Source organism: Mesoplodon bidens (assembly GCF_964165515.1).
Source record: "Mesoplodon bidens genome assembly, chromosome: 19".
Taxonomy (NCBI): Eukaryota; Metazoa; Chordata; class Mammalia; order Artiodactyla; family Ziphiidae; genus Mesoplodon; species Mesoplodon bidens.
In genome coordinates, this window is record NC_138179.1 from 23516498 (window position 1) to 23531309 (window position 14812).

The window sequence follows — 14812 nt, forward strand, 5'->3', positions numbered from 1 at the left end:
AGTGTGGGTGCCGGTCTCTGCTCTCCTAGCTGTGCAGTTTCAGGCAGTGCTGCACACGGGGGTCACAGGCTCCTCCAGGTGCTCTCACGCTCTGTGTTTGCTGCTGAAGACCTGTGTCCATTATTCGAACGCCATATACATAAACGTTATCACACACACACACACACACACACATACACACACACATACACACACACACACACCCCGTAGCACTCCACTGAAAGGGCCCAGAAGGAACGACACCTCAGTCACAGTGAGAACACCTACTAGGTAGAAGTGGTTTCTAATATGATTCCCCACTAAAAGGGACCCAGGCTCCTTGGAGAACTGGCTAATTCCAAGTGCCAGGTGGACCTGGAACATCTGTGCCAGGAGGTAAGAAAGTGTTTAACAAATGATGTGACATAACAAAAGGACGCAGACGCCAACTCAAAGAGGCTCCCACAAGCCCAATCTGGGAAAACCACCACTGGCAAACCCCAATGTCAAAGACTCAGGCCCAATCATCAGGGATGCTCAAAGCTCTGAGTGCAAAGGCTGTTAGGAAACTATGTGCACGTGGCCCGACCCTATCACCCCACAGGTCTAATATATACATATTGGATGATATTAATGAACTAACATTTTCTTAAGTGTACTGATGGTATTATGTTATGTCTTCGCCCTTAGACATACATTCTGACATAGTTACAGTTAAAACAATATGTGAGGAATTTGCTTTGAAAGAATCCAGTGGGACGTTAGGAAGAGGTGATCGTAGTTTATTTAAAAAAAATGTTTTTTAATGTATAACCCATTCATTTTATTCATTTTATTTTACCGATTTTTGTCAATTTTTGGCTGCATTGGGTCTTAGTTGCAGCGCGTGGGCTTCTCTCTAGTTGTGGCGTGTGGGCTCCCGGGCACGTGAGCTCAGTAGTTGTGGCGCACGGGATTAGCTGCCCCGTGGCATGTGGGATCTCAGTTCCCTGACCAGGGAGCGAACCCACGTCCCCTGCCTTGGAAGGTGGATTCTTTACCACTGGACCACCAGGGAAGTCCTGTGATGGGAGTTCAAATGAAACAAGATGGGCTGAATAATTGAAGTTAAATGATTGGTCCATGGTCCTTTATTATAATAGTCCTTCTACTCTTATAAACATTTACGCATGTCCATAACAAAAGTTTGGTTTTTTTTAAATTTCCTTTTCCTATGATTCTAGAAGGTTTTTCTCCTCTTTTTAAAAACCCCTCCCCAGCCTGGTTTCCTGGCCTCGCCTGGGCTGCTCTACTGTCACTGTGAGGACCCACTGAGGGTGGTGACGGACGAGGCAGTGCCTGGGAGAAGGCAGTGTGTCATTCCCAGCCAATTCAGCGAGCCCCTGGACTCTGTAATGTCTTCCTGACCCTGTCTCCTTACCCTGTGAACAGTCTGGGTCCCACACCCTCAGCAAGCGGAACACAGTATGAAACCTCTCAGTGGCTCCCAGCACTGTTAGGACAAAACCCAAGCTCCTCACAGCAGCCTTGAGGACTCCTCCAGCCTCCTCCTGTGCCCTCCCCACACCTGCTAACATAGTAAACCACAGCCCCACTCGGACTCCATGGCTTCTTTGAAATCTTGCCTCTAGGCATCCACATATGCTGTCCCCTCCACCCGGAATGCTGTTCCCCTACCACCACCTCTTTACCAAGCTAAACCCTTGCTCATCTTTCCAGTCTTAGCTTTTCTTAAAGAGCCCATCTCGATGTTTCCACCACGACCTGGTCAGGTCCTCAGAGCACACACTCCCTCCAGCCCCTGTCACTGCCAAAATGAAATAAACATTTATCTCTTTCTCCAGTCCCAGCTATTAACTCCATCAAGACAACGGCTACCCGTGCACCACAACTGCTGAGCCCGAGTGCCACAACTACTGAAGCCTGTGCACCTAGAGCCCGTGCTCTGCAACAAGAGAAGCCACCGCCATGAGAAGCCCGCGCACCGCAACGAAGAGTAGCCCCCGCTCGCCACAACTAGAGAAAGCCTGCGCACAGCAACGAAGACCCAACGCAGCCAAAAATTAATTGATTAATTAATTTTAAAAAAAGACAAGGGCTACATCTGTCTATGACTCAGTGCCTCGTAAATAAACAGATGCTCAATAGAACATGTGCTGTTTACCAAGTAGGGGAGGGGGAGCCCAATTAAGTAAATGAGCTCTCAGAATCTCACCGCCAATGGGTTCCTTAAGTTTCCAAGCTCGCAGTCCCATTCCCTTTCCTCTCTCCTGTGTCTAAAGATAGCCTTCCTGGGGGGGCAGTTCATGGGAATCTAAAACAGTTGAAAGGTGGGTCACTAAACGGCTTGGGCTCTGGTGGGCAGGTTCCTTGCCCTCCCAGTACCTGCACAGGGAGCAGAAGGGGCTCACACCACCCTAGCCCTGGGCGGGCGGGCGGGCAGGCAAGCAGGGGACAGGCTCAGATGTGCTTCTGCCATGGCCAGCAAGACTATCCTCAGGCTTTGATGCCCCAACCTCCGATCAGGTGGGCCCCGTGCATCCAGCACCCAGGCAGCCTGCCCCCAGAGCTGCAGACTTGCAAACATCCACTGAGTGGCGCCAGATCACCATCACCTGTGCCTGGCCCTCCAGGTCTCCCAGAACTGGGTGGGCACCACCCCTGGGGTGCTGGGCACCCAGCCATCAGTCCCACCCACGACGGTACAGACACACTCCCGGTTTCCATGAAGAGTAGATAATCTTCCTACCTGCCCCCTATTCTAATTTTCCTGATTAGCTTGCTCGAGGAGGGGGCAGGTAGCAGAAAAAGAGTACGACAGGGGTGTGACGAGCTACTTTATCCACCCCCAACCCCTGCCTCTCCAATGGCCGTGTGTCTGTTCATTCGTTCATTCATTCATTCACTCGTTCAATATTATTAGGTGATAATTGTCACTAATTAGAGTTGACAACCTGGGAGGCAGTAGTAAATACTATGCAGGCTGAAGTGTGCTATATACACTCTGGGGACCATTTGTCAGTAGTGCTCTATGGAAATATCAACCCTTCTTAACCCACCTCTATGACTGGCCTCTGGCGCCTTTTAGGACAGCCAGCTAGCTCTGTGGGTTCGCAAACGCTTTCACAGCTGGGGAACCAGTGAACGAATGCATATTTGCTCTCTCCATGCACTGCACTGTGTATTCTTGTTACTTTGATGATACCTCCCCCTCTCGATGTTATCATCCAAAAACAATGCACTGGACTCCACCTGTCCTGAAGCAGTGCCCAGGCCTGGCCTGGGTCTCCAGAGCTGACCTTCCCTGCATCCCCAGTACCTCGCCTCTAACTCCTTGTTTTTATAACGCCTTCTATGACAGTAAAATGTGTTCATTTTAGGAAATTTAAAAAACACCCAAAAGTCTAAAGAGAATAAAAATCACCTTAGACCAAGGTTGCTCAATGTCAGCACCAATCATCTTTTCAACCTGGGTAATGCTTTGTGGTGGAGGCTGCCGTGGGCCTTGTGGGATGCTTAGTGACATCCCCGGCCCCTACTGACTAGATACCAGTAGCACCCTCTGCCCAGCTGTGACAACCAACATATCTCCAAACACTGCCAAACGTCCCCTGGTTGAGAACCAGACAGCAACGCCACCAATGTTCGGGTTTATTTTTTCTTCCAGTCAGTTGTCTTCACATGTGGATAGATTTCCTCCCCCCAGATAAGACTGACCATACGTGCAGCTTTGTTCTGCTTTTCTCACTCAATATTATGTCTCAGCATTTTCCGGAATCACGACATTTTCTTCGGAAGGTGGAGTTTTCACGGCTGCGTGGTCTCACTGGCTGGACAGTGTTCAGTGCCATCCATTTTACCCATCCCCTGTTGTTGGATAATTAGGTTGAGTCCAAGGTGGCAGGGCTGTAAATAATGCTTGAGTGAACAGCCTCACACATAGATCAGAATCCCTGAATGTATCCCAAGAACAGATGCAGGAAAGGAAATTCATGGGTCAAAGGCTTATGGCAGCACACTGTCCAACTGGCTTCCCAGGATGTTATATGTATCAGGATAGATTTTGTTTTATATGGTTAAGAAACAGCTTCACAGCATTTCGGGATGGGGGAGCCATGTTCCATTAGGGAACAAGAGAAGAATGATGGGGGGGTCCGGGGAGGAAGGGGTTGTTTCCCATATTCTTGCCCAGGGTAGACCAGCTTTTCTAGTTGCTGGGAAACCACAGCAGAGCTTGGGCTGACGTCTTAAGAAAACACTCCATAGTTAGGTGGCAAATGAGCTTCATTTTAAACGACTGAAAGAGGCTGTGTTGAGAGGGGGGGCTCTGCAGGAAACACACGGAGCCAGGGCTGTGATGTGTGCCATGAGCAGGGGGTGAAGGGGACACACACGTGCTGGCACGACCAACTGTGCCCGGATCCTCGCCTGTCCTGCCACGGTCCACTCCCCATCCCCGACCAGCATCAGCATCCCCCAGGGGGCTCATTAGAATCAGGGAACCTCCGGACCCTCCCCAGACCTCCTGAATCAGAATCTGCATTCTAACACGAGGCCCGGGAGATTCGTCAACCCATCAACATGGAAGGAGCCTTTGCCCACCTAGACGTCCCAATTCTCTTCCAGAGTTCGAACTGAACTGACCTGAGCCCAATGCCCAGCCTCCTAAGACAAGAACGTAATTAGGTTTCTGAGGTTTAACCTTCTTGCCTGCATTAAAGCTAAGTGTCACACTGAAGCCGCCTGCTGTCACAGACCACAAGGTCTCTCTTTCAGTGACTGGCACATAGAACCCACTGTTGGTGACAACAAGCAACTATCGTTATCACATCATCATCATCATCATCATCATCACCATCACCATCACCACCACCACCACCACCACCATCCTTGGGGCCTGGCATTTTCACTCCTGGAAAGGGCTGGTTTGGAGGCTTCTGCTTAGGGACACCTTCTGGATAATTCACGGATGGACCACATGAGACCAGTTCTCAGTTCCTCAGACACAGCTTAATGACACCGGAAGAACTCGGCATCAAGTCCAGTCTGACCACCTGGTAATCGTGTCAACCCTCACGAGTCACTTAACCGTTCTGAGACTCCGTGACCTCATCTGTGACACGGGAATCGTACCAACAACTCCCTCCTGCGTTTGCACAAGTGTCAGCTGAGATGACAAATGAGAAGGCAGTTTGGGAATCTTAAAACACCCTCCCATGTCCTTCCACACAGTAGCTGTCCCTCTGTTAGATGATTAAATGTGGTAAAATGTCTGACTCAGTTTCATTCTGGGTAAAGTCAGGTGGTGGGAAAAGGGCGTGCAGAAAAGGAAAATGGCCTGGCCTCATCCATATTCTTAAAGCATTGGGAAATCTGGACTCTGTATTAGGAATCCAGACAGCAGGATGGAACCTTCTGCCCCAAGAACAGTTATAATCCCTTCACCATCACCCCATCAAAACCATCCTCAACTTCTAGGGACTTCCCTGGCGGTCCAGTGGTTAGGACTCTGTGCTTCCACTGCAGGGGGCACAGTTTCGACCCCTGGTCAGAGAACTGAGATCCCTCATGCCATCTGGTGCAGCCAAAAAAACAAGCGAAAAATCCATCTTCAACTTCTAGAGAAAACCAAACCACAATCGCCTGTTCTCCCACATCATGGTACGTTGGAATGACCCAGATACCGACCACTTTCTACTTGGGGCAAGACTGGGCTGTAGCCACCTGGACCCCCATGGCATCCCCATCCTAATGACACCTCCCTGGGCCTGCCTAAATGGCTGCCCCTACATCCCGGAACAGGACCCCTTACCTGGGAATCACCGGTGGATTTTCGGACACTCATGTGGGCAGTCTCAGGAGGGTGCGCTGGGGTCCCTGATGTGTGGTATCCATTCACTGCAGGGACAGAAACACCGCTCAGATGCTGCGCTGGCCACAGACAGGCCCCTCCGACCTTGCAGACCACAGGGGCAGCTGCAGCCCCCCCCCCACTGTCTGGTTCTGAGGGGTCATGCATGGCCAGGACCACCTCTTAGGATCTCATCTGTATCTGCTGAGCTGGAGGTGGGTTGAGAGCATCTCTCTAATCCCCAGCACCCAACTACCTATCTCTTGGGGGACCAAGTTTCTTTTCCAACCAGAGAAGAAAAGAAAGATGCTTAGTAGGAGTTGAGGTAATCATAGTCCAACAGCCATTGCTGAAAATACCTCATCAGCTGTGGTCACTGGTGCTGATCAAGGGTCCAATCTCTCTACAGAGTCAGGTGGCCCCACCCACAGCTTCCTACAAATCCTGTCCCCGCCCCGCCCCCAAGGACCTTGTCACCCTCACCCACTGTAATGTAAGTATAATGGAAAGAGAATGGGCTTCACTGGTTTCCATGAAATTTGGTTTTGCCACTTAATAGCCAGGGGATCATATGACATCCTTCTTGAGTCCCAGTTTTCCTAAAGTCTAAAAAAAAAAAAAAATTCAAGGCTCTAAAACTCTATCCCTATGACACTCACTCATGCTCCCAACATGAGCTGATACACCTGCCCTTCAAGGCGGGGATGGGGAGCTCTGGTCTGTAGCATTTGCCGATTTCTATGGCCTCAAGGCTCCCATCGGGGCTGATTTGAAGCCCCCCATGCTGCTGCCTGGTCCTGACATCACACGTACACACCGCAGCCCATGCATCCTCAGTTCCCAGAGGTGGCGCTGCCCTCTCACGGATATAGTTACGTGAGCCTCAGCTTCTGTATCTGTAAAATGGGGACAGTTCTACCTAGTCTCTCTCTACTTTGTTGGGATGAAAATCCAACGAGACAATAACTGCAAAAGAGATCTGTAAAGTTATACAGTACTTCATGAACAGAGAGGGTAAGGATGGAGAGAGGGAAGGCCACTGCTTCTGCTCCTAAATCTCCTGGCCTTGAACCCCAAGCCTGCATTGATCTCTGGACACCAGGAAAGCATGCCTTCCTCATGCCCCAGGCTTGGAGGATTTGCTACAACACAGACAACTGCAGGTCGGCCTGGAGAAAGATGCACAGACCCACGTCCAGCTCTTGGTGGTTCCTGCTGACACCACCCTGCAGGGAGGGAGGAGGTGGAGAGGCCGAAATTACTATCAGCTACCCACTCACAGAGCAAGGGCTGGGGGCAAGCAATGGGGTATGAAGGCCACCCCATGGAGAACCTTTTTCATGCTGGGGAGTGCCCCCCATTCTCCCCCAACTGCAGCGAAAAATCCAGGGCCACCTGTGAACAGAGGCGCACTCAGCAGATTCTTGTGGGTAGCTGGGTTTCTCCCGATCTGCCCGTTGGCCGGACACTCCGGAAGAAGGGTGGGCACAGACACACCAGGACAACAAAACACTGGCCACAGAGCTGGCCCCCAGGGCAGTGGCTTAGGGACCCAAGGAGAAACAACAAATTAACCCCACGTGGCCAGCCACGCTCCTGGTCTACACCCAGGGCCCTCAAGAGGCTGCTCAACTGCTGATTCTATGCAGGAATCCTCTAGCTAAAAGGGGGCTGAGGAGGGAGGGCCAGGATTCCAAGGGCATCAGAGAAGCTGTGGCTGCCGAGGAGAATCTATTCAGGTCAGCGCAGGCCATGCCAGGAAGGGCACTAGACTGCTGATAAATACAACCCACAAGGGAGGCAAAACATTGGAGAAATTTTCCTTATCAAGGAGCATAGCGCTGAAATAGATAAAACACAAATGCTGGAGAACCTAAAGACAACAGTAGGAAATCTTAATATACTGCTTTCAGTCTAGGACAGATTCGTGGACAAAAGTCAGGATGTGGAATATCTTAATAATTTAATTTAAAAGGCTGATTGAACTAGATGGATTAAACATCATACCTTATAAACAGAGATAATATCTTTTACCAAGAATCCAGGCAACATAAAAAAAAAATGTTGGGCCTATTTAAGCCACAAATAAAGTATTGATAAATTGCAAAAGGCATAAATAACACAAGGCACATTCGTTGACCAGAAAGCAATAAAAGTAGATACTAATAATGAAAGAACAAAATATACAAGGTCCTCATCCCCCCCGACTCCCAAACACTTGAAAATTTAAGAAAACACCCTCTTAAATAATCTCAGGTCAAAGAGGAATTTAAAACTATAATTACATAATATTTTGAAAATAATGAGGAAAAACCTATCAAAACAAATGGGATAGGGCCTGAATTATATTTGGAGGAAAATCCATAGCCTTAATTATTTCATTACCAAAGCCAAGAGAATAAAAATAAACAGACTAAACATTCAACTTAAGAAATTAGAAAAAAAATTTTTAACCCAATAAAATAAATCAAAGGAAAACATGAGAGAAAAGGATATAAATATGGCAAGAGAAATTGATGAGTTAGGAGACAGGATAACATTTGCAACCCTGGCTGGTTCAGGGGAGGTCAGTGGTGAGGGGGAGTGGAAACTAACAGTGATTAAAAAAGGCAGATCATCCTAATTTGAGAGTGAGAGAAAACACAAATGCTTAGAATTAGGAATTAGAGAGCAAACATACGCACGGCAAACAGACTTGAGTTTTTTTTTTTAATGCAAGAGCATATTATTTATAATTCTATGCTAATAAATACAAAACTTTCCATAAGATTCAAATGATCAAAATGGTTTCAAAGGATAACCAGAAACACCAAAATGAGTAAAACCTTTGAAAAATGACCTCCCCTCCAAAAGGCACCAGGCCCAGATGGTTTTACAGGCAAAGTGGTTCAAACTCTTAAAAGAAATACGTAGGCCCAGACTGCACAGTACAGAAACACCTGGTGAGTTTCCCAGTTTATTACACAAAGCCAGCATCGCCCTGATCCTAAAATCTATCGACAACCCAAAAAATGCAACCACAGTTCAGTTGATTACGAAAATGGAATCCGAAGTTCTTACCTGAACAGGCCTTAGTTTAGAACCAGTCACTACCTTTGATGGTGCTGGGTCCCTCTAACCCAAGGTGGTCCCCATCTTCTTGAGGGCAGAGGCTGCCCTTCGACCCCCGTCTTCTCCTTCCACAGCACCTCAAAAGTGCACCCTCAACACACCCTTCTCCTATTTGCAGCCTCTCCCAGCCTGGCGGCCCCCATGCTAACGGCTGCTGGGAACCATCTAACGCAGTGGCATTTGCCCCTAATCCATCCTCTTGTTCTCACTTCAGTTCTGGTCTGTCAGCTGTTGGCTAATTACCGCTCATGTCAAAACAATTACTGGGAAAGAAAAACTAATTTTCCATTCAACCATTTCTCCCCATACAGCAGCTCTCCCCTGACACCCTGTCTCCCTGCACTTTACTTCAGCAGTTCCGGCACCTTTGGAAAAGTCCTCCGTGGGGATCTGAACAGTTACAGCTCACCCACGACGGTCCTGATGGGCACTCCCACACCACTGGGCCCTCAGCTTACGGAGGGTGAGACCCAAAATGAACAAGGCCAGAGGTGGGTGCCTTAGAGGCCTCCAGCCTCCCAGGGGAAAAAATAAAATAAAATATGGTCAAGGATCACTCATAACCATAAGGACCATAATTCAGTTGGGGATACAAGAAAAAAATGTAAAATCCCAAATTCAGCTGTTTTTAAGATAAGAAAAGGGAACAGAAAGCTCTATCTCGTAACTTCAGTAACTTCAAATACAAGTATAAAAACACGCACGCACACATTTCATTCCTCTTTATGGGCAGTTAAACAGACAAAGAGAGGGCTTGGGAGATACATAATGAGAGAAGGGGCCGGATATTTGGTAGAAAGGAGAAGTCATTTGCTGGGAGCGGGGGCGGGGGTGGGCGGAGGGGATAAAAAACGGAAAATAAGAAGACTAACAGAGAGCATCGTTCGCTGCCCAGACTTCACGCTCCCTACAGCTCTGGCCCCATCGCCCAGCTCCAATCCTCCCTGTAAGACAGTCCATCCTCCAAGCCCCACTGTCTAGGTTCTGTTCTCTAAAAAACTCCAAAGACTTTCTTCTTCCAAACAAGAAAATCAGCTCTGGACACCTTCCTTCTGCCTCCTGTGGGTCCAGCCTCATCTCCCTTCTCTCTGGAATAGACGAGTAACTTCCTTCCTCAACTCGAAGAAACCTGGGAGCTCCAGGGCCCTTGTTCTGGAAATCCTTCTTCCCTCCCTGCTACGACATTTAAGCCTGGCGGAACGGAGCCCCTCCCCAGGCATGTGATGCAACCACCAATTCTGCAGGACGTTCCTTACAAGTGTTCTGCGGTGACAGCAAACGGCAGAGTCTGACGGCCCAAAGAGTGTGGGACAAATGCCTCCTGTTGCTCAGATTTAACTTGGTTTCTTTACGGTAGGCCTTTTTAAAATATGCTGACATGCTCTGTGAATCTCAATCAAGGCAGCAGTGTGGCAGTCCACACTTACATGGACAAAGAACCCGGACGGGGGCGGGAAAAGCAGTGGGTACCGTGGAACCCACTTTGGGAAACGCAGCCGGGGTCGTTGGAAAGCACGTTCTGAAGTCAGGCTACCAAGGCAAACACCGGAGCCAGACCTGTACTCAGCACCTCTGAAGGCACAATAGGCACCATCTCTGCCTCACTGCCCCATCACGCCCTGTGGGGCCTTGGAAGGATGCTCTTTGTCGTATTCACCTTCCCAGGTGTGCGCTGCACCTGCCGGGGTCTGCTTAGGGGAGTGGTTTTACATTTACAGCCTTCTGGTCTGGAAATCCTTCTGGTCTTGAAATGTCTGTCTGGCTGCCCAATCCCTGCTGCCTCCCTGGTTGTCTAAGATGTAAACTGTATTCCCCCAAAGAGAACTCACAATACACGTGTGCGTGGCTGTGAAGAGTTGGAAACCTGCATCTATTCTCCAGGGCGTCAAAGGTTAAACAGGCCTTTGTAAGGGCCCCTGGGGCCTCAGCCAACAGGCACATGTCCCTAAAGGAAAAGGCGGCCCCCTATGGCCTTCCCTGGGGTCAACAGTGATTCCTAGTTGAGGGCCATGGCAGCCACTCTGGGCCTGGTAACTTGCTAATTCTGCAGTAGGTGAGAGTGCCTGTTTGCTCCTATGTGGGAGTAGCCAGGGCTTCCTGATCTGGAGAAGAAAGTATGTGGGTGAGGGCCCTGGGTTCTGGAGCCCCTTTCCTGGGGAGCTCTGCTCAGGGGAAGCACAGCTGTCTGTCTGCACAGAGTCCAGATTCAAAGGCAGGCCCTCCCTGACCAAAAGAAGAACTCACTCCCCTGTGATCTGGCTTCCCTGGAGGCAGGCTGTTTCTCCAAGCATGAGCCCTCAGCGGAGTCAGGCCCCAGGCCAGGCAAAGCCAGCCTCGGAACCCAGGTTTCCCCGACATTCCCACTCCCAGGGGAACTCAATACATTGAGATAGATTTCCTCCATCCCAAAGGGAAACACAAATGCAAACTTAACACACGTCCAGGCCCAGAAGCTCAGAAAGGAACTTACTCTCTACACCTGCCCAGCCCGGTCTGATGGGGCAGCTGTTAGTCACAAGTGGCTATTCAAATTCTAACAAGTGAAATTGAAATAGAATCTAAATGCAGGGTGGTACCCAGGATGGGATCCTAGAACAGAAGGAGGATAATACTGGAAAAATTTATGCAATCGAATGAAATCTAGTTTAGTTAATAACACTGTACCACAATGATTTCTTAGTTTTGACAACTGGACCACAGTTATGTAAAACGTTAACGTTAGCTGAAACTGAGTAAAGGGAATATAAGAACTCTCTCTGTACTGTCTTCACAATTGTTTTGTAAACCTAAAATTATTCCAAAATTTGAAAAGTACTTAGTTAAATAAAATTAAAAATTCATTCCTCAGGCAGAGTAGACACATCCGCTGGCCAGTGGCTACCATACCGGATGGTGCAGATGTAGAACATTTCTGTTAGCGCAGAAAGTTCTAGGGGACAGAACTGGTCTATGGTGTCATCTGGTGTTACCCAGTAACGCATAACATGAAAATCCCAGAACCTCATTTTTCACTCATATTTTCTTTCCATATGCCTGTTACTATTTCTCTCCATATAAATCATTACCGTTACAGTGTATGTTAAACTGGCCCAAAGAAGGTTTTTTAACACGTGCTGAATAGAGCCTTCGGTATTCTGTCTGGGTTTCAAGTTGACTTACGTAGACCTCCCCCAGAAAGCTGGCATTAAATGGCTCCAATAAAGTTACTGAACAAACACAGCTCCCACTGTGATCTGAGAGGAAGCCACGTAGGGAAAGTCCTGGGCCCAGTGCTGACCCCAACATTCAGAGAGTGGAATCCCATTTGTGGGGGCACTGGGTGTGTTTCCAGATCTCTCTCCCCAGCTGGTAACCTGGCTGGCTGTGCTTCAGGCATCTGACAAACCTGCACTGAGGAGAACGAACTGGTCCTGTTCATGGGTGGCCCTTCCAACTCTCTCCAGAAGCTCGACTCAAAAGTAACCCTGAGCCCCATGGGTAAACCCTCCACCCCTCGGCCTCCTCAAAGGGGACCTGCTTAAGCTTGGCTTGGCTGGGTTCATTTGTGGTTCCCGCCCACGTTCTTTTTGACCTGTTTTTCCATGATCTTTAGAAACGACCATATGGGATGCTTGTGGTCAATAAATGTGGTCAAGTTTTCCTTCCATATCGTCCTTACCCCCCCCCACCTCCTTGCAGGGAACACCCAACCCCACCACTGCTAACCAACTGCTTCAAGAAGGCAGCTTCCCAGGAAGGCAAGACACTTCCACTGCATTTCACTCTCACCCCCATCCCAACCATCACGCTCAGAATGAAATCCCAATACCTTCCTCTGGTCCCTGCTGACTCCCCCTCCCCTCATCGCCTATCACGCTCCCTCTTGTCCCCCACCCCCCAGCCACACTGGTCTGCTTTCTGTTCTCAAACATGCCAAGGTCACTCCTGCCCCAGGGCCTTTGTACTAGCTGTTTCTTGGCCTAGAACACTCCACCACCACCATACACACATACCGTCTTCTCCTTGTCTTATTTTATTTTATTTTATTTTATTTTGCAGTATGCGGGCCTCTCACTGCTGTGGCCTCTCCCGTTGCGGAGCACAGGCTCCGGACGCGCAGGCTCAGCGGCCATGGCTCACGGGCCTAGCTGCTCCGCGGCACGTGGGATCTTCCCAGACCGGGGCACGAACCCGTGTCCCCTGCAGCGGCAAGCGGACTCTCAACCACTGCGCCACCAGGGAAGCCGTTCTCCTTGTCTTTAAAGCTTGACCGAAACATCACTTCCTCACTGAGGCCACCCCTCACGCCCCAGTCACACACTCTGTCCTGCTGCCCATGCAACGAACATCTGACATATTCCATGTCTGCTTGTTTGTCCAACTCTGCCACTAGAATGTAGGTTCCCGGGAGCAGGGACCACACAAGGACTGGCTTGTCTGTGGCTGTATCCCCAGTACCGAGAACCATGTCTGGCATATTTTTTGAATGAAAAGGTTTGCAACTCCACCATTGTTGCTTTGCAGAAGCAGAAGCAGAACAAAAGAGGCTGAGATCCAGGGCCCTGAGTGGTCTCCAGGCAAGATGCCCACAGCCCCGGGAGCCCAAGGACGGGGACAGTCAGTTTTTGAAGCTACCTCATGTCTTCATCAAGTCTATTTCTCTCCCCACAATAAAATTCAATATCCTGAAAACTGCTTATAAAACTGAAGGAAAGAATGGCTGGAAAAATCCTAGTGCTCTCCTGTAGACAGAAATACCAACACAGTGATTCTTCTGTTCTTTTTTTTTTTTTTTAATTACTTTTTTTTTTTTTTTTGCGGTACGCGGGCCTCTCACTGTCGCGGCCTCTCCCGTTGCGGAGCACAGGTTCCGGACGCGCAGGCTCAGCGGCCATGGCTCACGTGACCAGCCGCTCCACGGCATGTGGGATCCTCCCGGACCGGGGCACGAACCCATGTCCCCTGCATCGGCAGGCAGACTCTCAACCACTGCGCCACCAGGGAAGCCCTCTTCTGTTCTTCAGACAGAAGGTTCAGTTCCAAAACCAGAAAAGATGATGTCAAAATACCTCGGATCCTGCTATACCCTCACAGGTGTGTTCTCTTCGCTTCCATCCCAGAGGGTGGATGGAGAGTTGACCCGTGGGTTCATGCCCCAGGGTAGAGAGGACCACAAATCATAACCACGGAGGGCGGGACAGGACCTCAGCCATGGCCTTCCTCCCATTTATAAATGGGCAAAGTGAGGCCTGGCAAGGAGAAGGGGTGCGCCCAAGGCCCCTGTCTAAGGAGCTGCAACTTCACAAACCTAAGATGTCACTGACTATTAGAGTCACCCTTATTTTAAGTACTGCTGAGAAAGAAAAAAAAAAAAAAGACGCTTCCAATTAGACTAGGACACACCATTGATTTCCAAGATATGAAAACTGGGAAACAAAACGTGTGTGTGAGAGTCAATGAGCTAGGGTCCTGCATGTTTTGCAGTTGCTTCTCACTGTCATGGGTTGTCGTCCATCATCCGACAGAGAGCAGTGCTGAGCCGAGGTTCTGAGTCCTTCTAGAACGGAGCTTCTAACCCCAGCACTGCTGACGAGCAGGGCTGGACAGCCCTTTACTGTGGGGCTGTGCCGTCCCGTGCATTGTAGGACATTTGACAGCATCCCTGGACTCTACCCACTAGATGCCTGGAGCTCTTCCCCACACTGGTGACAGCCACGAATGTCCCCTGAAGGCAAAATCACCCCCGAGTTGACAACCACTGCACTAGAGCCAGGGAGGCTTAACAAGTGTGTACGCGTGATGCAGACAAACACACACAAGGACAGAAGCACCAAGTTAAACAGGGTCTTCAGTTCAGGCCTCCTCTGAGCTGATGTGTGCTCTCCAAAGGGG

At 49.4% G+C, this 14812-nt stretch overlaps 1 protein-coding gene across 5 annotated transcripts in view; it reads right to left on the reverse strand.

Moving 5' to 3' along the window:
- The window catches only part of GAS7 (growth arrest specific 7), a 205032-nt gene that overhangs the window by 42120 nt on the left and 148100 nt on the right, over nucleotides 1-14812 (reverse strand). For all 5 annotated transcript variants that reach the window (XM_081219271.1, XM_081219270.1, XM_081219274.1 and 2 more), the window contains one exon: nucleotides 5792-5877. In XM_081219271.1, coding sequence (XP_081075397.1) covers nucleotides 5792-5877 — 86 coding nt within the window. The remainder of the gene's footprint in view (nucleotides 1-5791; nucleotides 5878-14812) is intronic.